General features: G+C 43.9%; 2 protein-coding genes and 1 non-coding gene across 3 annotated transcripts in view; 2 read left to right on the top strand and 1 right to left on the bottom strand.

The window, feature by feature from the left end:
• Positions 1-5,539, bottom strand: part of Fam185a (family with sequence similarity 185 member A) — a 27,944-nt gene extending 22,405 nt beyond the window's left edge. Inside the window, exons 1-3 of the mRNA XM_005358352.2 lie at positions 5,037-5,539; positions 1,965-2,074; positions 916-1,008 (exon numbers count right to left, since the gene is read on the bottom strand). Of these exons, the coding sequence (XP_005358409.1) occupies positions 916-1,008; positions 1,965-2,074; positions 5,037-5,418 (585 nt within the window). The 5' untranslated portion in view covers positions 5,419-5,539. The remainder of the gene's footprint in view (positions 1-915; positions 1,009-1,964; positions 2,075-5,036) is intronic.
• LOC113457415 lies at positions 1,719-1,820 on the top strand. Its single transcript, XR_003377994.1, has one exon. It is a non-coding gene; the product is annotated as a U6 spliceosomal RNA (small nuclear RNA).
• Positions 5,540-5,801: 262 nt separating the features above from the next.
• The window catches only part of Ccdc146 (coiled-coil domain containing 146), a 123,103-nt gene continuing 104,560 nt past the window's right edge, over positions 5,802-24,344 (top strand). The window contains exon 1 of the mRNA XM_005358351.1: positions 5,802-5,913. The gene's annotated coding sequence lies outside the window, so the exon portion shown is untranslated. The remainder of the gene's footprint in view (positions 5,914-24,344) is intronic.

Raw genomic sequence — 24,344 nt, 5'->3', positions numbered from 1 at the left:
AGAAGGGGAGCACCGACTCCTACTAGTGTCCCTCGGACCCCCACGTGTGCACTCTGGCGCGTGCACACCTGCACTGTGCACACACACTCACACTCACACAAATAAATGAATAAATACAATGTGATCATTTTTCAAAACTGCCAGCAACGAGCTACAGGATAAGCTCATAACCTCCGATTATTTTGTAAGCTCCAAAGCACTACCCATCACAGCAGCAACTGAAAAGTCACAGTCCCCAGACCTTAACTTTCCTGTTAGCAGCATGAGAAACAACTGGAAGCAAGAAAACAGCTTACAATACACACCATCTTCCTGTGACAGCAAATCTCTGAGGCAGGGGTTTGGGGATGGTGGTTCTGTCTCACAGCGCCATCTTGTGGAAACACTAGAGCTGATTTCAGATGCTTCTTCAATTTTCATATGAATTCTCTGAGTCCATGACGGATTTTGAGCCTATCAGCCGCTCATTCCAGCTCCAGCTCATCCGGAGGCCCTGCTGTCTCCCTGCCTCTCCCGACATCATGTCCTCTAATCTGTGCTGACCATAACTGCGCGCGTATCTCAGAACTGACCCTCGATCGGTCAGACAGCAGCGAGCCCGGGAGAGCACAGTGTTCAAGGAAATACAGCACCTACACAAATCCCAGTTCCCATAAGTGGAATTACTTACAATTCATGACCATCAAAATAAAAGTCTCTAAAGAGACAAGTCAGAATTAAATATGAACTGTTTACTGATTCTAATGAACTAAATTAACTATTAAATCACGCACTAAAATTTATATTACAAGCTTTAACCACTTCAGTTCCAAACATGAGCTTGCACTAAGAAGAAAACGTTCACAGCCAATCCTATGGAAGCTTCCCTTTGGGAGGCTCGGCAGCAGAGCTGAGGTCCCTGAGTTTCAATCTTACACTGTAGTGTGAGGCTTGGATATCTATGTTTCCGTAAACCGTTCCCAGACAGATCACATTGCCTCCTTTCGTTTGGACGTGCAAATTTTGGCTCTGAAAAACAAAACAAAACCCACAGAGAGTAGTGAGTAAACTCGCACGATACTAAGGAAACATTTTCTTCTGTGCATGTCCAGAAAATAGGCCAGGAACCAGTTGTAAGGGAAGTATGAAAGAGCGAAACCAACTGTTCTCACAAGGGCTTGTCTTACAGGGTGGTTAACACAGCACGGTCACAGATGTGAACCTGAAACCCAGGTTATTAACGAACTTTCTAGAACTCTTCCAAAGTAGCTCTGCTTCCATATCTGAAGCTCTCAGCTGAAGAGGATTTCTGGAGTCTCTCTAATGTGTGACGTCCACGCCAGGCAGACATGAGAAGCAGTGAAAGTCAGACACACGGAAGGAAAGAGAGGCAAGAAGCCCTGAGGCGAGACGTAGATGAAGAGAAACAGGCTAAGTTATAAGCGCTAGCAGGAAAAGAGCCTAAGCTAAGGCCAAGCAACCATAACTAATAGATCTCCACGTCATTATTTGGGAGCTAGTTAATGGCCCCCAAAAGAAAGCCTGCTACAGAAATACCAGCAAATTCTCTGGTGGAGGTATAATTTAAAACATTTATGGCTATGACCAATCTCATTTTAAGAGAAATGGATGTAAAATTGTTAACTAAAAAATAAGATGAGCCATCTGTTGTTCTGCAAAATTAGGTGTCTCGTACTCCAGTAAAGCGTTTCTGGTATATTAAAAATGAGTGAAACAGTGTTCACTTAGGCGCACATATATTACAATTGGAACGATACAGAGAAGATTAGCATGGTCCCTGTGCAAGAATGACACAAATTTGTGAAGCATTTCATATTTTTTTTAAAAATTAATGAAATAGCCACATATTTTAAGACTTTCTAAAAGATGAATGATAATTTGAATACTATTTAAGTCTTGTATTTGTTTCTGTGTTTTACAGTTGAAAGTATTTTTACCACTGGAACAGAGTGAGAAACGCTCACCTTCACAGCCTGCAAGACACTGGCCCCCTGTGCAGTGCTGATTTCACAGCGATCACATTCAATATTCTGTACCTTTACAGAGCCGGACCCCGACGACTCGATATTCAAATCTAGAAGCAAAAGCAGAAAGAAGGAAGAAGTGAGTGCCTGGTCTGAGAGCATCTTCATATCCCCAGATACCAGGTCCTCAGGGATTCACTGCGGTACTGGGAAGAGCGGCGTCGTTTCTCCCTGAAAGCAAGAGTCGTTACCACGCAGCAGGACCAAATGCAGGGCCTTTCCAACGGCCTCTAGAGACTTTATCTCCTGGCTTGTCTGATCTAAAGACAGGAAACACCACAGCTGTGGATAAAGGGGCGGAGATGGCCGTTCTTACAGGCGGGTACTCAGGTCTCATTGCAATAGTTTAGGAGCTCCCAGCTCATTTAAAGAACCCACACAAAGGACGAAGGACACGGCAGTGAACTAACGAGTCACCAAATGTCAGGAAGGTCACCTAGCCTGACCTACGTTCCAGAAGATTTGAAATTCTGATCCCCTAATCAGAAGCATATCACAGCGGCATGGGTCAGAGTATGTGATTGTGACTCAGGCGTTCAGCTACTCCTGTCTTTCACAAGCACAGAATGGGAATATTGCCATACAGCTTTATCATAGGGTACTTGAAACAAGTTTTAATAACCAGAACCCCTTTCCAAAACCTAGTGAATAGAAGAACTAAAGCTACAATACTGTGGATAAATAAGAGTGTTTTTGAGGAAAGTTTGAAAAATAGGAATCATTCTCAGCCTAGTCACATAGTGAGTTCCAGGACAGTGAGGGCTCTGTAGAGAGATGCTGTCTCAACAGACTAAACAACAACAAGATTCTAAACAGTGATAATGAATATACAGTTCACATCAATATCAATGATTCCCAGAGTACAGCAATTAAATACTATTGTCCTAGTTACTGTTGCTGAGAGAAAACGCTGGCCAAAACCATCGCAGAAGGAGAGGGTTTATCTCATAGCTAACAGTCCATCACGAAGGGGAGTCAGGATGCACTCAGGGCAGGAACTGAAACAGAGAACACAGACAACACTGCCTTGCTCTCCACGGTTCTCTCGGCAGGCTTTCTTTATACAAACCAGGACAACCACAGTGGGCTGAGCACTCCCACGTCAATCATACATCAAAAACTGCTTCACAGTCTTGCCCACAGGCCAGTCTGATGAAGGCATCCTTCTTTTTCAATTGAGGCTAGGCTCTCTCTTCCAGGTGACTCTAGCTTGTATGAAACTGATAAAAAAGAAAAAAAAAAACTCGAGCCTTATGTTCCACCCAAGCAAGTTATTGGGACCCAATGCCACAACTCTAATACTTACAGAATGAATCTTCTCAGTTGCATTGCAATGGTTTAAATTAGCAACAACACACTGAGCGAGAAGAAAAGAGAATAAAAAGTCAAATGCTGATATGACCATAACTACACAGCTTATTTCCCAACTGAATCCTGTCACACAGCAAGAGATAGGCAGCCCTAACAAACACACAGAAGAGGAATGGGTTTCTGCACACGCTCTGCTCTTTGGGGAGATGCTCAGATGAAGAGCTGAGGCTGGACACCACAGCAGTGATGCTATGTCCAGTCCACTCAGTCACTCCTCCGCAAGTCAGAAGAACAAATAACTAGCTATATAGATTAGAGAGACCTATGGAACACAGGCCTGGAGACAGTACACTGGAAACGAGATCTGGGATTGCCAGCGGAGGTAGCATCCATTTTCAAAGGTGCTGTCTTAAGCTTTGTTTAGCTCTCCATTGATACCCACCTCTGGTGGCTTGAAAGAAAACATCTCCCAAAGGGAGTGGCACTAATGGGAGGTGTGGCCTTGTTCGAGGAAGTGTGTCACTGTGGGGGTGGGCTTTGAGGTCTCCTATGCTCAAGTCACGCCCAGTGAGACAGACCACTTCCTGCTGCCTGTACAAGTTGTAGATTTTTTCACTACCTCTCCATGGCTCCCTGGACGCCATGTCCCACCATGATGATAACGGACTGAACCTCTGATTGCCGTCATGGTGTCTCTTCACCGCAACAGAAACCCTAAGACAACACCTTAATCTGTATGTGGTAGAGCCTCACCAGCACCTTCAAATTATTAGATTTGGAGGGCACAGCCTCTTACTCATCTCGGTTAGTTGAGACGCAAAAGAGGATAATAGATGAGCCATTCCAGTCGGCTCAAACCCTAACTCCATCTCTTTGTATTTCGGGTGAAAAGGGCTTCTAGAAAGTAAGTTTCATAACACCTCCGGGTTTCTTGTTTGTTCACTTATATTACTTGTCTTATGACATTTCCTAATGTCTGAATTTCCTCATCTAAAATGGTAACAATGAGTATCTACTCTATAGTGCGACTGTTAGGGTTAATAAAAATAACCTCGTGCTAGGTAAATGCTGTTATCATCATCGTCTTTCTGCTCCAGGAGGAATGGCGGCCTGGGGAAGCCTTCCTAGAAAAGGACGTGTGTACTTGCATCTGGAAAACAACGGGACCCAAATACCTAAGAAATATGTTTTGTAGGTACTATTATGAATTTTCCCAGGCAGCCTTACTAAACGCTTCAAAGCTCGCTATTCCCAGAGAATTTACTTACGCCTAAAAGAACGGGCATCTACTAGCTTGGGTGTCTGTTGGAAAGCAAGTATGTTTTTCCGGGTTAGTAATGAGGCAGCTATACACAGAGCTGAGGAGGAAGCCAGCCCCACGATGTGAACAAGGTGGACACCGAGTCACTGAACAGGTTATCAAAAAACCTCAGCACTGAACGAAGAATCATTTTGCTAATGGCTGTGACCAAGAAGAACACGGGGTCTCCACAAAGTCATTAGACTTTGCTTATTCCAAGTCATGCTTCCATTCGGTTTTAACTTAAACTGGGATCCTGACTCTTGGATACTATTCGGGAATCCAAGAGTGTCACTTTAGAAAAGAGGGCTCTTGAATGGGGCCAATTAAGTCAGAAAACAGGGTGGGAAGAAACCTAAGACAGCGGTGCTACGCCCCACACCCGTCTCCACTTCACTTGCCAAACTTGACGGGCGCGTTCACCTCCACCGACGCCCGGGGGTCGATGTCGTCGGACAGGATGGCCATCTCCTGCCGGGCAGCGTCGTACTCGACCTGCAGGCCGTCCAGGCCGCCCGCCTCGAGCCCCACGCCGCACACCGCCACCAGCACGCGGTCGCCGCCCGGGTGCGCGTGGGGATCCAGGGGCCGCACGAGCAGGTGGCACGGGAGCCGCGCCTTCAGCCGCCCGAACGGGCTCACCGGCAGCGTCCACTCCCTCCGAGGCCCGTGGGGAGCCGATCCCCGCCGATCCCCGTCGGAAACGCACGACCGGGCCCCGGGAGCCCCGAACCAGGCGCCCAGCCGCGCTCGCAGCGCGCAAGGCTGGAGACGGCCCAACATGCCCGCCCTGGGCGCCAGAGCGCCAGAACTCCGAGGTTGCCTCGGGTCAGCCTGCAAGGCGACGGCTTTGCAGCGGCAAGACAAACCCGGTAAAAAAAAAATTAGAACTTCAAAGTGCCTGGTGGACACCTGACCCGGACTCTTCGCCTTCTTCCGCCCCTTTGGCAGAGGCCGCTGGGACGTGTAGTTCTAATGGGGCTAGACATCAAAGTGCCCTGGGCCATTTGAACTACATATCCCAGGAGGCGGTGCGACAGATTGACAAGAGCCGATTGGTAGACGAGTCTTGCCGTTGCTCCAAGCCCATTGGTCAAGGGACTTAATCCAACTGACCAATGGGAAGAGTCGAAGGGGCAGGCTAGACGCCGCTCTGTGATTACCATGGATACCAAGGACGCGACTTGTTTGGAGAGCGGAGTTTTGGAGTGAGACGCAGAGACAAGAAACCACAGAGAAAGCTAAGAGTTTAAGTAAGAAGCGGGACCAAGAGAAAGGGTAAGAAACAGCGCGTTTACAGACGGGACTTAGAGCAACGTTACCTTTTGTAGGTTGTTAGAACCAAACTTTAACAAACTAATGCTGGGTCCCCTGGAGTCAGAGAACCCCTCAGCAAGAGACCTCACTTAGCAAGAGAGACAGACCCTTCTGTTGCTCGCCCCCCTATCTCTGCCCTTCCGGAGATCTTCCTCTCTGATCGGCAGGACTACATAGGAAAAAAGTGTCGGAATCCTGACTCTTTCCTAACTGTCGATAGCCTTAGGTCAGTCATTCAGTGCCTTTGGGTTTTCCTCTTTGCTTGAAAATGACGACACCAATATTTTCCTTGCCTGGGGTGGAAGGGTTTTTTACAGAGATCAAGTGGAACAGCGGTTGACAAAGAGCGATGCACGATCTACCAAACAATTAAAGTAGTGTTTTAGGACTAGCATTGTTTCTAAACTGCCAGGAAAGGTTGAGACATTTGAACTTGTTTAGAGAGCAACGTTGATCTCTTTCACTACAAATGATCCCCGGCCTTAGTGGTAAAATAAAATCTTTTTTTTTCTTAGACCCTAAGACTTGTGGGGGTTGTCAGATTGTTTTCCTGGCCCTGTTGGTTTATCTGTGTTGCCAGGAACTGTTCCTCCAGTTTTGATATAAAGATAGAATTACTAAGTAGCTCTTTTTTTTTGTTTGTTTGTTTTTTGTTTTTCGAGACAGGGTTTCCCTGTGGCTTTGGACCCTGTCCTGGAACTAGCTCTTGTAGACCAGGCTGGTCTCGAACTCACAGAGATCCACCTGCCTCTGCCTCCCGAGTGCTGGGATTAAAGGCGTGCGCCACCATCGCCCGGCCTAAGTAGCTCTTTAAAGCTTCTCTCCTTCCTTATTATTAGTGGGCAGTAAAAATAATGAAACTTCTGGGTGAAGGCATTATTTCAACCTTGCTTGTCTAATCTCTCCCTTTTCTCCAAGCATATCTCCCTAAATTTCTTACGTACAGATGGATAGTTTAATAGAACGCAAGTCCTATGGGGGGGGGGGCGTTCACTTGTAAATCTTCCAGCATTTAGGAAGCTGAAGTTGAGGATCTCAAATCAGAGGGCAACCAGGCCTACAAAGCGAGAACTCTGTCTCAAATAAAATAAAAAAGATGGTACCTTTAAAGACTGAAGCCCTCAGCCAAACATGACCCCAAATCTTGGGACCTGAAGTAATAGAGAGACTGGGTAGACTGAGCTAAAGTCCTCACCCGGGAAGCATAAATCTAATTAATCGTATGAATAAAAAATGAGTCCGAAGTCAGGGTAAAAACCTGAAGGATCAGAGAAACAGAGGAGCAGCTGCGAGTTACTTCCTACCCTTTCTGTTCCTCTAAAAGGGGCCAAGATGCCGTCTCTACCCCGCCTTACCACTTCCTGTCCCCCTCTCTACAGTCCTCCAAACCTCTATGGTCAGCTAGTGGCTAGCTCCGCCCTCTGATCCCCGGGCAAGCTTTATTTGTCAGAACACAATCAAAACATCACACAACGCACCAGTATCCACGTTATTCCTGCAGTGAAGACTACAGTAGTGGCAGTGGCGGCCAGCAGCCTGCAAAGGCCTTATCCTGAGGGACTCCACGGAGGTGAAGCCCATCCTTGACTTTGCTGCAAAAATGAATGTTGCGATAAGCTAGTATGAGACAGAGTTGACGTTGACTAAAAAGAGATTTTAAGCATAGATTTAGGCAGCATAGGAGTTGATAGAATGAGACCCACCCAGGATCACAGGGGTAGGCTTTTGAAAGAGGGTATGCCCTCAAGTGTCTTAGCTGTAGCTCTACAGATTCACTCTTTTGGTGACTCTCAACTTACAACTCAAAAGTTTTTTGTTTTTTGTTTTTTAAATTTATTTTCAAGACAAGGTTTCTCTGTAGCTTTGGAGCCTGTCCTGGAACTAGCTCTTGTACACCAGGCTGGCCTCGAACTCACAGAGATCCGCCTGCCTCTGCCTCCCCGAGTGCTGGGATTAAAGACGTGAGCCACCACAAGTGAGGCCACAGGGTGGCTCTCGAGGTGTCTTTGATTGGATGACAGTTCTAATAAAGCCATGCGTCATGACAGTTGTAGAGGGATTAAGATGTGTCCTTCTCTGTAAATAGGGCTTCTGGTGAGATTCCTAGAAAATTGCTGGTTTATCCCTGAGGAAGAAGGAAGGGCTTGTATGTTTAGGTCTCAAGCATGATTCATTGCTACAACATTCTAACTTGTAAATATCTCTACATAAGAGAAATACTATCTTTCTCTTGACAACCTTATAGATACTGTTGCTAACTGTGTTAGAATTCTTCATTTTTGGCTGGTGAGAAGTACTGGTCAGACTCTGGGGTAAAGGGTCTTTTTCCTCCCATGTCTCCATCATGTCTGTGTCTAGCCTGCCTCAATAGGATAAAATGGATTTTATGCTAAGCAAGAGCCCACTCTATAAATAATGTCCTGGGCTTTGTGGTTTGTATGAACAAAATTAGTCAGATTAGTCTTCAAATTATCTTTTTTATGAAAACCCACAGACATAGCTTTAAAGATCTGAAAAAGGCATGAGCAAATTGAGAATGAACTCAGATTAGCTGTGTAATTGCTAGATATAGATAAAAATGTATCCTTGATAATTATACTGTTTCTATAGTAAATTTTCTTTTTCTGGAAAATTTAAATTAATAGAATTGTCAACTGAGCCATAATAGTGTGTGTAACACAATTATTATTTTATTACTCTCAAATAAAGGAATTAAAATTTATTGAGAAATTATCTTTCTGATTTTATGAGGTTGAAGACTGAGACTCTGATTGATATTAAGACTGATGTAAGATATTCCCAACACCTAGAAATCTAATATTTATCACATTTGTCTACATGCAAACAGAGACTAACAAATACAGTTTTCAAAGCATGCTTACGGGCACCATCCCCCTGTACCCTCACAAAACGCCTCTCAGAAGGATGGCGTTATTCTCCCTGAACGACACTCAAGGAAACAGGTCCAGAAACACTAGGTGTAGCTCTTGTGAGCCAGAAATTATGGCTTTAGGTGATGAAAGCATAAGATTATGAATGTACAAGAATTTTTATCTTATGGGGCTACGTATAGTTAGAAATAATTGAATAATCCAAATCCCCCAATAAGAGAGCTATAACTAAATTGACTATATATTTGTAGTACTCTAAAGCAATTTTAAATTGACATTTTGAAGGTTTGTCATTCATGTAGGAAATAATCTATAATATAATTTTGGGTAAAGAGCACATACTAACCTTTATGTATAGTTTAATCTTTAAACCTTTATTATAGTTTAAACAATAATAAATTTAATATAGGAATATATTCACAGAAACAATTCCAGAGGGATTCACAGCACTTTATAATGGTGGTTATCTCTAAGCAGTGAGATTGAATCATCGTGTTACCAGTAATGATCATGCTTTGTATTTTAATAAGGAAAAAACTAGTTCTGACCCCTAACGCTGTCTCAGAAATCCAAGCCATTTCTTAGCGTCTGACTATAAATGCAGGCGGGTAGAGGAGTGTTTCTTATCAAATAATTGTGAATGGTAGTGACTATTATTACTGCATGTTCAAATTCTGGACAGCAGAGGGCGGGAGAGTTCACAGGAGAAACCGTGTTCAGACCAAGGATTCAGGACTTCAGTTGAAGGGAGGAAGGCCATGGGACTGTGCCCACGTTCTGAATCATAAACCACTTAGAACAAATCCTGCTTGTGATTTGTTATCCTTAAGACATATTAATACACTTGGAAAACTAATAACTAACATCTGAGATGTATTTAATGGATCTGTAGGTAGAGCCACTTGAAGTCTCCATGTGAAACTGTAAATAAGAGACACTTTAATTTCCCCTTGTGATGAGGCTAATGCGCCCTTCAGTACTGTGCTGAGTGGTGAGAGTCAGCTCAGACTTGGAGCCTCAGGGGAAACGTTGGGCATCTCTCAGGCAGGCATGAGGCCTGATGATGCGGCTTCAGGCGCCCTTTGAAGAAGTTTAATTCATAATTTACTTTTTGTTTTAGCAAGACTGTACCTTAAATGATTTTTCCTCATGCACTGAAATGATTAGTTTTGTGGACATGTGTTGTTGTGGTAGCTCACAGTAACTGAGCCTTTAAATGTTGAGCCATAGCCGGGTGGTGGCGCTCGCCTTTAATCCCAGCACTCGGGAGGCAGAGGCAGGCGGATCTCTGTGACTTTGAGACCAGCCTGGTCTACAAGAGCTAGTTCCAGGACAGGCTCCAAAGCAACAGAGAAACCCTGTCTCGAAAAACCAAAACCAAGAAGAAAAAAAATGTTGACCCCATTTTTCATTCCCTGGATGTACTTGGTTTGATCTTGTTGCTATCTTTCCTGTATAAGTTGGTAGAGTCAACTAATGGTTTCTGAGAATTTTTGTATTTCGTGTTTCTATGAGTTATTAGTCTGATATTTTCTTTAATGTATTTTCTTCCTTTTGGTTTTAGCAAGTGTTCTATCTTTTCTTTTTCTGAGAAAATTATAGAGAATGAATTGGTATTGTGGTTTAGTTTTATTTGTTTGGTCTTCTTCATGTGAAATCTTCAGTTTATCCGTCAGTAGTCTTTCCCCGCTTTCTATCTAGTTTGCAGCGTTCTTCCTTGGTATATGTGACTCTGGCACGCTCTCACGCACGCTCTCACGCACGCTCTCACGCATGCGCCCTGACTGTGTTTACGAGCTGTGCGCGCTTTCATGTTTTGTCCACCGTTCTGACGATGTCCTCAAACCTGTCTTCAAATCTGCTAATTCCTTCCTAACCTTAGCTAATCTTGTATTTACTGTCCCTATTGAATTTTCTTATTTTTAAATTATATTTATTTAGTTTACGCATATAAATGTTGAGTGCCTGGTTCCTGCAGAGCTCAGAAGAGGGTGTCAAATCTCCTGAAACTGGAATTACAGAAGGCTGTGAGCTGTTACGTGGGTGCTGGGAACCCAGCCCAGCTGCTCTGCAAAGGCAGCGTCTCATAGTGGCGGAGCCATCTCTGCAGCCCCGCCTTTTCTTCTAGTGACTGTCCGATGGCTGGGTCTGCATCCTCAGTGGCTTGATTCGGTTCCTCCACAGCTCTGCTTTCTCTTTTATTTATATCTATCTATCTGTCTGTCTGTCTGTCTGTCTGTCTATCTATCTATCTACCTATTTATTTATTTTTGGTTTTTTTTTATTTTTGAGCCAGGGTTTCTTTGTAGCTTTGGTTCCTGTCCTGGAACTAGCTCTTGTAGACCAGGCTGGCTTCGAATTCACAGAGATCCTCCTGTCTCTGCCTACCGAGTGCTGGGATTAAAGGTGTGCGTCACCACCTGCTTTCTCTTGTAAAATTCCTGGTACTATGTAGGTTTTTTACTCTCTATTTTGCCTCCTTTTTACTATTTTGAAACTCATTTATTACAAGTGCAGGTTGGTGTTTGCAGGTTGCTGTTTCTGCTTGCTTTGTTGGTCTCCCACTTGGGGTATTTTATTTTCTGTCGTGACCTCTACATAGTTTAAATTTTTATTGTTCTTTCATCTCCAGTGGAATTTCTCTGTTGTGAAAATCCTTTCAATTCTAAGTTATGATTATCCCTTTCCAGGATGGTGGGGGAATACCTTCATTCACATCCTTTCAGTTTTTGTGGTCATGGGAAAGTTTAAACTTTAATCATTTTTAATCATCTTTAAATTTTATCTTTTTAAAATAAAATAGCTCACTCACACAAAAATAAATGGAAGTACAGGTAGAAAGCATTGTACAATGAAATGAACATATTTTCGCCAAATATCCAGTTTAAGAGATAGGGTGCTTCCACTGTATTTTCTTCTTTCCTTATTTATCTTGCGGCCTTCACTTTGTGGAGGGCTAAACTGAGCTATGAGGAAGAAAAGAGGCTTCTCGAATACAAAGAGCATGGGGGAAATCCCCATTTGCTCTTGTTCTGTTGGTCTTGCTCCAAGGCCAGCTCCAAACCAATTTGTACTGGCATTGTCAGTCATACAGGTGCCCAAGAATAAGAGAGCACCGAGCCTTTAAGAGAGAAACTGGGAGAGGTGAGGGTGGAGGGGATATCCACGCTCGTCTTGGGGTAGTCTGGATTATGTGCTGACAGCAGAGGGTGAGATTATACAAGGACCCAGTCTCTCGGGCCATCGTGAAGGGACCCATAAAGCTAGAAAGTATGGGAGAAAGTCATCAGAGAAGGCTTGAGAAAACAATTCCTGGTTTTATGTTCTGACTGCTGCAATAAAACCAAAGTGGGCTCCACTCCAGCATAAACTTGGAAGACAGCCAAAGAATTAATTACGACTTGGAGAAATCGATGACAATAAAACACCAAACTCTTAGAACACCCGAATTTTCTCACAGCATAACAAAGGCTTTAGAAGGAAAAACATTGCCACCGTTACCCACAGAAGGCAGAAGACTGTGGTCTGATTATAACTAGACCGCTCACCTCTGAAAAAGAAACAAACATATACATAAAATCAGCAAATCTTACAGAGACCCAGAACTTTACACAATCACATTTAAAACATCAAAAATCATTCAATATTCCAAGATATCAGAAGCAGAGAGTCTGGATAGTTTTCAATAGAAACAAAACAAAACAAAAGAAACAAACCAAAAACAACCAACAGATCCAACTTTATAATAGAAGATTTTATTTAGTGTCCAGAAACCTTTGAAACAACCTAAATATCTCTCAAGATGAGAGTGCAAAACAAATGGTCTTGCATCCACATAAAACTGTGATAATGTACGAAACAGATAAATGTCAGAAACATTTAAATAAGCGAAAGCAGCCGTATTCAAATGGTCACATCCAATGAGATCATTCTCACGACCTTCTAGAAAGGGCAGCACACCGATGCCGAGGAACAGGTAGGCTCTCGGTGGGGTTAGTGTGGGGATGGTTGAGTGGCGTGGGAGAGCTTGGCGTTGGGAACCGAGATCCATCCGCATCCTGAGATAGAGCTCAGGATGAAACATGGTCTGCTCCGTATAAAGGTGAAGAGTGAGCTCTAGGAATCGCCCACAGGCACTCCCGTCTTCAGTCAGACAGCTTGGCAGGTGAATTCTGTTGAACATTTTAAGAAAACAGTTCTACATGAATGCTTCCAAAAGTTAGAAGAGAATGCTTCCAAACTCATTTTATGATGCCTGGGTTATCTTTTAGGGGGAGCGCTCTCTCTCTCTCTCTCTCTCTCTCTCTCTCTCTCTCTCTCTCTCTCTCTCTCTCTCTCTCTCTCTCTGTGGTCTTGGCTGACCACGAACTCCCTATGGAGACCAGGCTGCCCTCACGCCCACAGATCACAGAGATCTACCTGCCTCTTCAGGATCAAAAGCATTTGCCCACAACTGACTCCCCTGCATTGTCTTGATAACAGAACCAGACAAAGATGGTTAGAAACAAAACAAAACAAACCTCCGCAGAACAGCACCCATCATGCACATGGAAACAAATCCAAAGCAGCAGCTGTGAAAAGCCCAGGCCATCCGAGAGGCGAGACCGGGTGTTCATCAGACATTTTCAGTACTGTTACAAAAATACCTGGCAAAATAGCCCAAAGAAGAAAAGATTTATCTTGTTTTATGCTTTCAAAGGTCTCACCCCATGGTCGGTCACTTGACTTTGTTGTTTCTGAGTGTGTGTGCAGTCACACAGCATTGTGACAGGATGTGGTGCACCAGGAAGCTGGCGATACTTTCAGGTAGCGTCCAAATGTGTGAAGATGATGAAGACTTCTTAGATACCACTCTAAACACATGATACATAAAAGAAACAATCTATACTTCACTAAACTAGGCTTCTGATCTTTGAAAGGCAATGCCAACAGAATGAAAAGTAAAACTACTAACAGAAAAAAAATTCCAAAAGGCACTTTTGATAAAGAACTATTTTCCAGGGGCTGGAGAGATGGATCAGAGGTTAAGAGCATTGCCTGCTCTTCCAAAGGTCCTGAGTTCAATTCCCAGCAACCACATGGTGGCTCACAACCATCTGTAATGAGGTCTGGTGCCCTCTTCTGGCCTGTAGACATACGCACAGACAGAATATTGTATACAAAATAAATAAATAAATATTTAAAAAAAGAAAAAAAAGAATAACAAAGATGGGAATTCTTTAAAAAAAAAAGAACTATTTTCCAAAACATCTGAACAACTTAAAATTCAGTAACAGATTTATAAAGCAACCCAATATCCTTAACAGACATCTTACTAAGGAAAATATAGAGATAAAAATACTGAGATGAAAATATGCACAGTATAAAAAATTATTATAGAAATGTAAATTAAAACCACGGGCTACTTTTACAGTCCCTAGGATATCTACAATTAAAAATACCGACAATAACAGTGTTGACAAGGATGCAGCATCATAGAAATCTTTGCATGTTTGTACGATTGTAACAAGGTGCAGCCATTTTAGAAACCAATTTGCAGTTCCCTAGAAATTAAATAAATATTTACCTTATTACCCAACAATTCTACTCCTTTCTATTTACCCATGACATAGAAGTAGATAGTCACATGTTAGTAGTAACTTCATTCATAATAACCCAAACCTGGAAACAAGGGGAAGGTCTGTGGGCTGGTGAGTGACAAGTAAATTGTAGTTTATGTCTGCAGTAGAATTGAATTCCACAAGAAAGGGAACCAACACAGATAAACACAGTGTAGATGAGTCTCCTAACCCTTGTACTAAGGGACAGAAGCCCAACGTGTCTATGATTCTCTCTTTGTGATACTGTAACAAAGTCTTGTGGACATAGCGACTTATAGCCAACAGAATGGATTCCTCTTTGTGCTGAGGGCTGGAAGTCCAACATCAGCACCAGCATAATCATGTTCAGGTGAGGACCCACTTCTGAGCTGTAGGCTGCCAAGTTCTGGTGTCCCTGTGTCCCTCTGTCCTCTTCTCTGCTGGCTCTAGAGCATTAGACTCATTCGTGAGAGCTTCACCTAGATGACTCGTTATTCCAACCGGCCCTGCCTCCGATACCACCAAGAACTAGCTTTTACCACGGGGTGGGGCTGTGTGACACACGAGCATGCACTTCATAGCAGATTATATGAAGTTTTAAAATATTCTTAGATGCTCCAAGGATGGTGGGTGTGGGGTGTATAAGCAAGTGGGATGAGGAACGGTGTCACAGTTAGCGTTTCTACTGCTGTGAGGAGACACCATGACCACAGCAACTCTCAAAGAAGGAAGGATTGCATCGAGGGGGGTCTCACTTACAGTTCAGAGGTTTAGTCCATCATTATCATGATGGGGAGCATGGTGCCATGCAAGCAGACACGGTCCTGGAGCTGAGAGTCCTCTATCTTACAGGCAACAGGAAATGGTCTATCCCACTGGGTGTGGCTTGAGCATATTTAAGACCTTAAAGCCCACCCCTACAATGACAAACTTCCTCTAACAAGGCCACACCCACTCCAACAAAGCCACTCCTCCTAATAGAGCCACTCCCCATGAGGTTGCGGGAGCCAGTTACGTTCAAACTACCACAGGTAGTAAAGCAAACCACGGAAAATTTTAAAACAATGGAAAAAGTTTGCGTAGTGAACAGGTTGTAGGAACTCATCAAATTATACACGTATGATTATGACTTTTATTATGCACAAGTTACATTTCAATAAAGCTGAATATGAAATTTGAGTCCTGACTCCCTTTACCACTCATGTTTTGGTCATGAGACCTTAGTTTTTTGGTCATCAACATTTTGGTTGTGTGGTCAGGTTTCTCTAGACATGTACATCTCCCTGAGTCTTGGGCATGGTCGCTATCTTCTTCTGAGAATCCTGCATTCCCATCTGGTCTCAAATGTGCAGTGCCCAAAGCTCCTTGAAGTCACCATCTCACATCACAGCTTCAAGAACTCTCGGGGTTTCTTTCTTTCTGCCAAACTCAATACATGCCTTCCGCAACTCTATGGCCTCCCCAGGACTCTGCACCTACATGTTCCTCTTTATCATATCATATTATAAGAATAAGCATGGTGGTAGGCCTGGAACCTTGTTGCTGTCCCCAAGTTCCCCATCAGCCCCTTGATATTCTTTTTTTCCCCAACATAATATTTTTATTGATTATTTGGGAATTTCATACATTATACCCTAATCACACTCGTTTCCCAGTCCTCCAAGGTCTACCATCCCATTATGCTTTCCCCAAGAAAGAAAAAAAAAAACCCACCAAGTCCAATTTGTGTTGACTATACTCTTGGGATCATGGTCAAACTCCCAGGAGCCAGCACCTTAAAGATAACTGAGTCCCTCCCAACCCCCGAGCAGAAGCCACCGACTGTTAAGAGCTACACTTCTATATCTTTACCACGATTTTAAAGGACTCCCTTCAATAACTTTCTCTCTAGACTTTCTTTTTGAGGAGAGTTTGTCACAGAAGCCTTCAGTGCCTCTCATTCTCAAATGTGAGTCTGCAGTCATCAGTACCACTGCGAGAGACGCTTCCCTGCCCATAATAGCCAGTGGCCGCACAGATGATAGATAGCCACAAAGTCTCCTGCAGCGGTCTTGACTGTGGACATCAGCGTGTCCTCAGGCAACAGCATAGGCCACAGACTTCCACATGGCTTCCAGCCGGAGCACAGACCACAGACATCAAGATGACCACACATGGCAACCCAGGCCACAAACATCCACCTGTCCTCTGGCAATGATGGCAGTAATATGGCCCATGAATATCAACATGGCCTCAGGCAGTAGCACAGATCATGGACATCGACCCCGACCATGGGTGCCTCCCACCGTCAGCATGGACCACAGGCATCTACATGCCATCCCCCACTTCAGCGTGGACTGTAGTAGGAGGCCGCTTCTTTGTTCCCAGCTGCTCAGCCCCCCCAAAATAACCACACAGAAACTGTATCAATTACATCACTGCTTGGTCTATAAGCTCTAGCTTCTTATTGGCTAGCTCTTATATCTTAATTTAAGCCATTTCTGTTAAAAAAAAATAACTTTAAATTTGTATCAATATACAAAATCCACGCCAATACAAACTACCTGATATTAATAATTATCTTTTTATCTTATATTTCTATATCCCTCTAAATTATAACAAATATCTGTAACCCACAAAATAACCAAAAACTACCCAGACCCCAATTCCTGGGCACGTGGGCATCGTCTTCTCTCTACTGCTTCCTGTCACCCGTGGGCAAAGGCATCTTTAGGGTCACTGATATAATGAGATAATTGGGATAACAACCAAGTCCTGGGTATATAAATCTCCTGCCAGGATCCAGGACCCCTTTATCAAGCCTAATCCATATCAATCCTGAAGGAATCTACAGCCTCTTGTGTCCTGCAGGCACAAAAGCAAAACCTCTTTTCCAAAGCAATGCATTTTTTGAGTTCCATTTGAAAGTAAGGCATTCTTAACATATCTAGGCGGGCTCATTCCATCAGTCCTGTTCACAATACTGTGTCTCTTAGCAGCTGTTTGTTTACTTATTTCGGCAATCGAAAATTCAAGGTGAATACAGGAACACACAGGATCCAGACTCCCTGCGTATTTCCCATCTCCATGTGGCTTATAATTTTTATTAACTTTACTTCTCTCTTTCGAGACTTCATTTTTTTAAACTATTCATTTTTTTCTGTAATTGTCCAAACCCCTCCTCTCCTTTTAAGCCTAAACACATTGTTAAAGACACCATGTAAAGGGTTTTCTTCCTATCTATGTATCTCTAGTCTTTTGTCTGTGTGAGCAAAGATCTGCTAAGCTACTCAACTAGGCTCTCCAAGAGGCTCTGGTGGCTGCCTGCACCCACTTCTCAGTCTGAGAAAGCCAAGTCTAAAGCTCTAGGTCCACAGAGAAAAGCTTGACCAGAACTGCATTCACACACACACACACACACACACACACACACACGCATGCACGCACGTACACGCACACATACACACACGCACGCGCGCACACATATGCACGCACACACACATACACACACATGCACGCATGCACACACACACAGCCCAGTTCTGGAATGCCAGTTCCTGCATTGTGGCAGGTGCTTTTTTAACTTAGATTTTGCTTCTACTTAGCATGAAAAAGGCTGTTCAAATGCTTGCTGTACAGCAGAATACTAAAGGAGCTATGCCCCCCCTTTTCAGTTTTCTCAGGCTCTAACATGGAAATATGGGTCCTTGTTGGAACGCCAAAATGGTGTTTTATTTGTTGTTGTTTTCTCTTTGCTCTTTGGGTGCCTCTCACCCAGCTCCCAAATAATCACATAGAAACTTATTTTTTTTTTGAATGAGTATAGAGTTTATTCAGTGGGTTATGGAAAGGAAGTGGAAGTGGGAGAGGAAAAGAGAGGCAGTGTGTGGGAGGAGAGAAAGAGAGAGAGATAAAACACAAGTTACCTCTTAGGGAGAGAGGCAGAAAGAGAGCAGAAACATCTTTCTTGTGAGTGCCAGGCCTTAGCTTGGCTTGTGGCTAGCCAGCTTTTCTTAACTTAAATAATTCTATCTACCTTTGCCTCTGGGCTTTTTCCTTTTTCTTTTCTGTATTCTATGATGCTCCACGGCCTTTAGACCTCCACCAGCACGCCACAGTGGAAGCACTCGGAGGCTACAGCAAAGTCTGCCCTGAATGCCTGGGCTCTGAAGCCCCTCCTTCTGGGTTCCTCGGGTCTCCTTCAGGGGCCACGAGAAATGGTTTTCTCATCGCCAACTCAGACATTTATTTGTATGTTTGATGTCTTCTTCCAATGCACAGGTAGAAAAATTTAGTTGGTAAATCATCTTCTCTAACCCTGTAGTTGCTAATCCTTTGTCCTCTGGAGGAAGGAACTCGATTGGGTAAGAGATGCTTCTCAGAGGAGGGAGACTGAGGTGAGGTCCACTGAGGGTGCTTAGAAATGGGGGGCGCTTGCTTAACCACAGGGGGAAGCTGGGAAACGCACGCGACCTGCTTCACTTCTGTAAGGCGGCTCTTTGCTGACTGGGAGTTGACTGAAGACTTCTTAAAAGGCTGTCTTGTTCACTTTCTTTTTCTCCAATACCCAACACCCTTCACAATCCTATAGTTCAGATTTTAAATCTTAATTTGGAGAGCAAACTGTCCATTGTCATTGGCTCTGCTTTCCCACTAATACTCGGTCAGAGCTCTGGATTAAACCATAGATTATATATTATGACACTCAGTCAGAGATCTGGATTAAACTCATCTGGAGAGGACCAGGTCACATAGATTATATATTAATGACACATTTGGTCCAGCTGTCAAAAATAATTAAAGATGCATCATATACAAAAGACAAAAGAGCAAGGCAGTGGTGGATGGACACTGACATTTACGGAGGAGCATCTGCTGTGCCTTCACAGAGATTGCTCCATTTCATTGTCACAGAACTGTCCAATCATTTGCAGCCAACGGAACAGCTAGAGGTGGCATACTTTGCCCTTGCTCACACAGGAAGGAAAGAACTGAAATTGAAGTCTAAACTAACGAACTTCAAATAGCAGTTTCCACCGTGGGAGACTAATTAAGTGGCCAACCCAGGCTTGGTAAAGCGAGGAGGAAGAGGAGGCAAAGGAGGGAGGAGTCACCTACTGCAGGTGCCCAAAAGGAAAGCACGTTGCCAATACCATAGGGGAATCTTCAAAGGCCTATTACATTTTAATTATGTCTCTGTGTGTGTACTTATGTGCGTTTATGGGCACCACATGCATGCAGACGCCTACAAGGTGATGGATGCATTGAAACTGGAGTTATAGGCAGTGCTGGGTCCTCCGCAATAGCAGTGAGTGCTCTTAACTGCTGGGCCATCTCTCCAGATCCATGAAGACAGTCTCAAATACAATATAATATGAATGGATAAGGGCCGTGAGCCTGCAGATAGTTTTAATAACTCCTGTTGTTTGTTGGTGCTGTCCTGGGCACATCCTCTACCCTGCCTGAGTTGCCAATTCCTTCTCTACAGAATGGAGATAATTTATGTGGTATGTGATTGCTGCTAGAAATAAAGGCGGTAATGCAAGGGAAGCTTTATCTAAATTGTGTGTTTACAAAGGACCTTTAAATGGTTTTAGGCACGCAAGAGTGACTTCATGCTGACAGGGGAGACAAAAATCATGTCTGTTTCTGTGACCATTCTGCCGTGAACTCTAAGAAAGGGGGAAATGACCAGGAAGCTTTGAAAGGATGGCAAAGCTCTTGTCTGTGCTTGGAACACAGTGGCTGTGGAGAGAGGAGGCAGAGAACCGAGAGGATCTAGCACAGCCGTCATCTTCATCCCATGGGGCAGAACTTATTTTGGACCACAGTCTCTGGTTCTCTATGACCCTGGGCAAGCAGAAGATTCATCATTGATTACACATGCACATAGTGTAAGATCTAACTGTGTAACGTGTGTAAGGTGTGGGAAACCTTAACAAACACGAGTGCTTGGCGCTTCCTCTCAGAAACAACCTTCCTTCCTCTCTCCCGTCCTTCCTTCCTTCCTTCCTTCCTTCCTTCCTTCCTTCCTTCCTTCCTTCCTTCCTTCCTTCCTCCTCTTCTTTCACCTCCCCCTCCCCTCCCCCCTGCACCAAAATAGGCTTCTGCCACCCACAACCTTTTTTGAGAGGTTATTTTTCTTTTATGTTGTCCGTAGGAACAGAAGGAAGTTGTGGTTTGCTTTTAGAGGTCTTTGAATGACAAAGCTTTTTATTCTGTCTTAAAATCTTCTCTATAGCTTTAGAAAAATGCCCCAAGTCTAACTTACCCTTTATATAACAATGAATCTTGGATAATTGTATACAGAGTAAAAGATCTGTGGGTAAAAAAAGCAATTGTTTTACCTGTTGTGTTTAGGACTGCCAAGTTGGTGGTGTATGCCACAGTGTGCCTCATTTGAGATGGGCTGCTCAGTGTTCCAGGCTGGTCAGTTTGTAGACCAGATGGTCTTTCTTAGGATGGACTTTCAGAAAGACGTTCTTACTGAAATTTGATGTGTTCTTCAAAAGAGATACACATCAGATCACAGAGCTGTTATGGCAAGATAGAGGGGCACTTTTCTTACGACTGTTTACCAGTGTTTTCTTGCCAACCATTGACACTTCTAAAAAATTAGAAACTGAAACCGAAGTAGGTGAATGGAAGTTTCTCAGAGTTCCTCCTTCCTCCGAGATGTTTGGTGCCAAGTCACCATGGAAACAAACACCAGTAACCCCCAGCACTGGGCTTCACGGAAAGGAACACGTGATCACGTTTCCCTGCCAATCAGGATTCAGTTCCACAAAATAGTGATCAGAGAGTGTGGGCCCAGGAGGAGAATAAAACATATGACTTTTCTGTTACAGCACGCCATTTCTAAAGTGACCAAAGCTTGTGTGTCCCGGGCCTGGTAATGTTGGCAAGAACATGGCTCCTTCTGGTATCTCTTCTAGAGCATTGCACCCTAAACCCCCAGAGAACCTTGATCCGCTCTCTGGAACATGGGCTATTTGATTTTTTACACATGCTCCTTGAAAGTTGAGAAAATTTTCCTTAAGAGTTCAAAATCACAACAAAATGCTGTCCACCTATGTTAGGTTCAAAGAGGAGGAAGTGGTGTGTCTTACAAAACGGGGCAGACCCTGCTGAGTTCACTGCCTCGTTTCTTTTTTTCTCTGTGAAGCTTCCCGTTTGGGGTCTGATCTTAACCGCACCCCACATGAAGTGAGAAAAACAGAGTGAGCTGTTCCTCCGAGATAGGGCTGAAGCCTTTCCGTTTCACTTGGCTTCTTCCTTAGCAGCCTCTTGCTTCTCTGTGCGTCAAAAGCTTGTGCCGTGTCCATGTAAGGTATGGCAAGGCCATATCGTTCCTCTTCAGACTCTACAGAAGAGTTGCACAGGGTTCACCATCGCATCTTTGCAGGGGAGACAGCTTTCCTGCAGAGCTCGCTGCACCGGCCGTGCTCCTGGAAGTATACCGTGCAGCCCACGCTGGGGCAATCCAAGGCCCCATGAAGCCTCCATTCTGTACAGTGTTCTAAAATGAATGCTTAGGATTCTTCTGTTAGTCTTGCCCTGAAGCACCTGAAATCAAACAGCTGTCTACCTCCTTTTGCTCCCCATGGTGTCTGGTTTCTGCACTGTGGCACCTCCCAGTCACCAAATTCCCGTTCCTTCCAAGTCCTTCCTCAGATGACGGGCAGTAGCTATGAAAACGCGGAAGCTCTCCGGTCTCCATAGATGAGAGTCTGGATTCAGGCAGTTAGTGGTTTTTACAATCTTATCTACCTTCGTAAAAGGGTGTTTGTCTTAGTTACTTTTATGCTGTCATGACAAAACACCATGGCCAAGGTAACTTTGGGGGGGAAAGCGTTTAATTTTCATCAAAGTCATAGAAATATGTTACTTCCAAAGTTCCTTTCTTCCTCTTTTACTATCCTTTTGTTGAGTCTTAAGAATACTTGCCAGTCAGGCGGTGGTGGCGCACGCCTTTAATCCCAGCACATGGGACGCAGAGGCAGGTGAGTTCAAGGCAAGCCTGATCTACAAGAGCTAGTTCCAGGACAGGCTCCAAAGCTACAGAGAAACCCTGTCTCAAAAAACCAAAAAAATATATGTTACTTAGGAGAAGAGATTTTGCTTTTGTTTTCATAGGAAATGTGAGGTTGTGGATTCATTTTGGGTTAAGAAAAATAAAGTTTGATCCAGGAAGACACCCACCCCCCTTATTGCTCATCACTGCGTTGATTCTATAACTCGGTTCTTGTGAGTGGCACTGACTGGCGTTGATTGTGAAGGTGCTGGTAAATCTTCAAGACCATGATGTCAGTTCTTTGGGGATATATTAAGAAGTTACACCACTGACTCTGAGGCCATTTTCTTTGTAATTTATTAACTCTACACTGTTGGGCACAATCATTGTATCGTCAGTTTAGACTTCTGTCTAGAGTGCACAAACACTGAGCTCATGTCTCCTCCAACCCCTCTTGGCTTTTACTCGGGTTTGCCATCGGCCTCCTCATGGGTGTGGGGTGATGTCTCTCTGCACTTTTGATTTTCATCTCTCTGATGACTGGAAATGTTCAACACTTTTTCACGTACCTGTGGGAAGTTTGCATGTTGATGTTGTCTGGTAGTGTCTCCTAGAGCTCCGTTATAGTGCAGCTATATGACGCGAAATGCTTTGTTTGTGTTCAAATATTTACAGCGTTTGAGAGTCTAAAGATGGAGAATTTCAGCAAATGGGGACATTTGTCCAAACATAGCATAGTATCCATCTCTTAACAACATTTTAATTAAAAATTATGAGTGTTTGCATGCATGTATGTGCACACCATTGCCTGTGCACACCATTGTCTGTGCACACCATTGTCTGTGCACACCATGCATGCCCAGTGTGGGACGGGCTGGAGTTGGGAGCTGTCATGGAGGTGCTGGGAATCAAAACCAGGTCCTCTGCAAGAGCAGCCAGAGCTCTTGGTGGCTGAGGCACCTGTCCAGTCCCACTGCTCATCTGCTGCCTACATAATCTGTACAACATGAGGGGCCCCACGCTTTGGGAAGGTGGCCACAATCTTAGTGCCACTATAATCAGGGGCTGATACAATGAGCAGTTGTACTACACTTTATAATGCCCTTGTAATGGCGAAAACCTGGAAACTTCCCATGTGCAACCCAAGGTACAGCTACTCAAAGGAATGATTTGTGACCCTATAAACAACGGGCAAATGTGTGTGCTTAAGGCAGGGAGGAATAAAAGATACCGGAAGCCACTAGCATCACATAAAACAGATCATCTGATACTCCCGATGAAAACACATCTCACCAACTATGAGGAAACTCCAAGCAGCCAGAGAAAGGAAATGAATACTTGTATAACTTATGACTGGAGGGAATTAGAGATGTCCAGGTGGAAGCTATCAGCTATGACTCATCTATAGCTAAGATGATTTCACTACTGGCATTCTCATTTGAGAGAGAAAACAATTCAATGGGTAATGATATGTCTGTGGTCATTTGACCAGTAAACACAAGAAGAACCAGAGCCTACCCAACCTTTTTGGTTCATATAATAACATGCATTCCACTTTAAAGGAACAGCAAATCTCATAAGACAGACATGAGATGCTGCAGATTACACCAAAAGGAAGACAGCGTCATTATCTTTTCCAAAAGGAGTATGAAGTGTGGACTTTCCTTTAACTGGGAGCAGATCAAAGAGAAGGTAACGAGATGGTAATTCTCTCATTCAGGAGAGGCACCTACTCCATACTCTCTGCAGAAGGGCACGGTCATCCAAATGGGGCCAACGGCACCTTGTAGGGGTTCTCCTCAAAACTTCTCTGGGCTCTACTTAGAATAAACCATCTGGTTTCGTAGATGTGATCCAGGCAATTGTGTGTGGGGTAGAGCAGAAGATGCCTGGCTTGATGCCCTGTATCGTCATCTTGAGATGTGTAAT

The sequence above is a fragment of the Microtus ochrogaster genome, chromosome 26 (genome assembly GCF_000317375.1).
Source record: "Microtus ochrogaster isolate Prairie Vole_2 chromosome 26, MicOch1.0, whole genome shotgun sequence".
Taxonomy (NCBI): Eukaryota; Metazoa; Chordata; class Mammalia; order Rodentia; family Cricetidae; genus Microtus; species Microtus ochrogaster.
The sequence above is the reverse complement of the archived record's forward strand: the minus strand, read 5'-3'. Positions and strand labels throughout refer to the sequence as shown.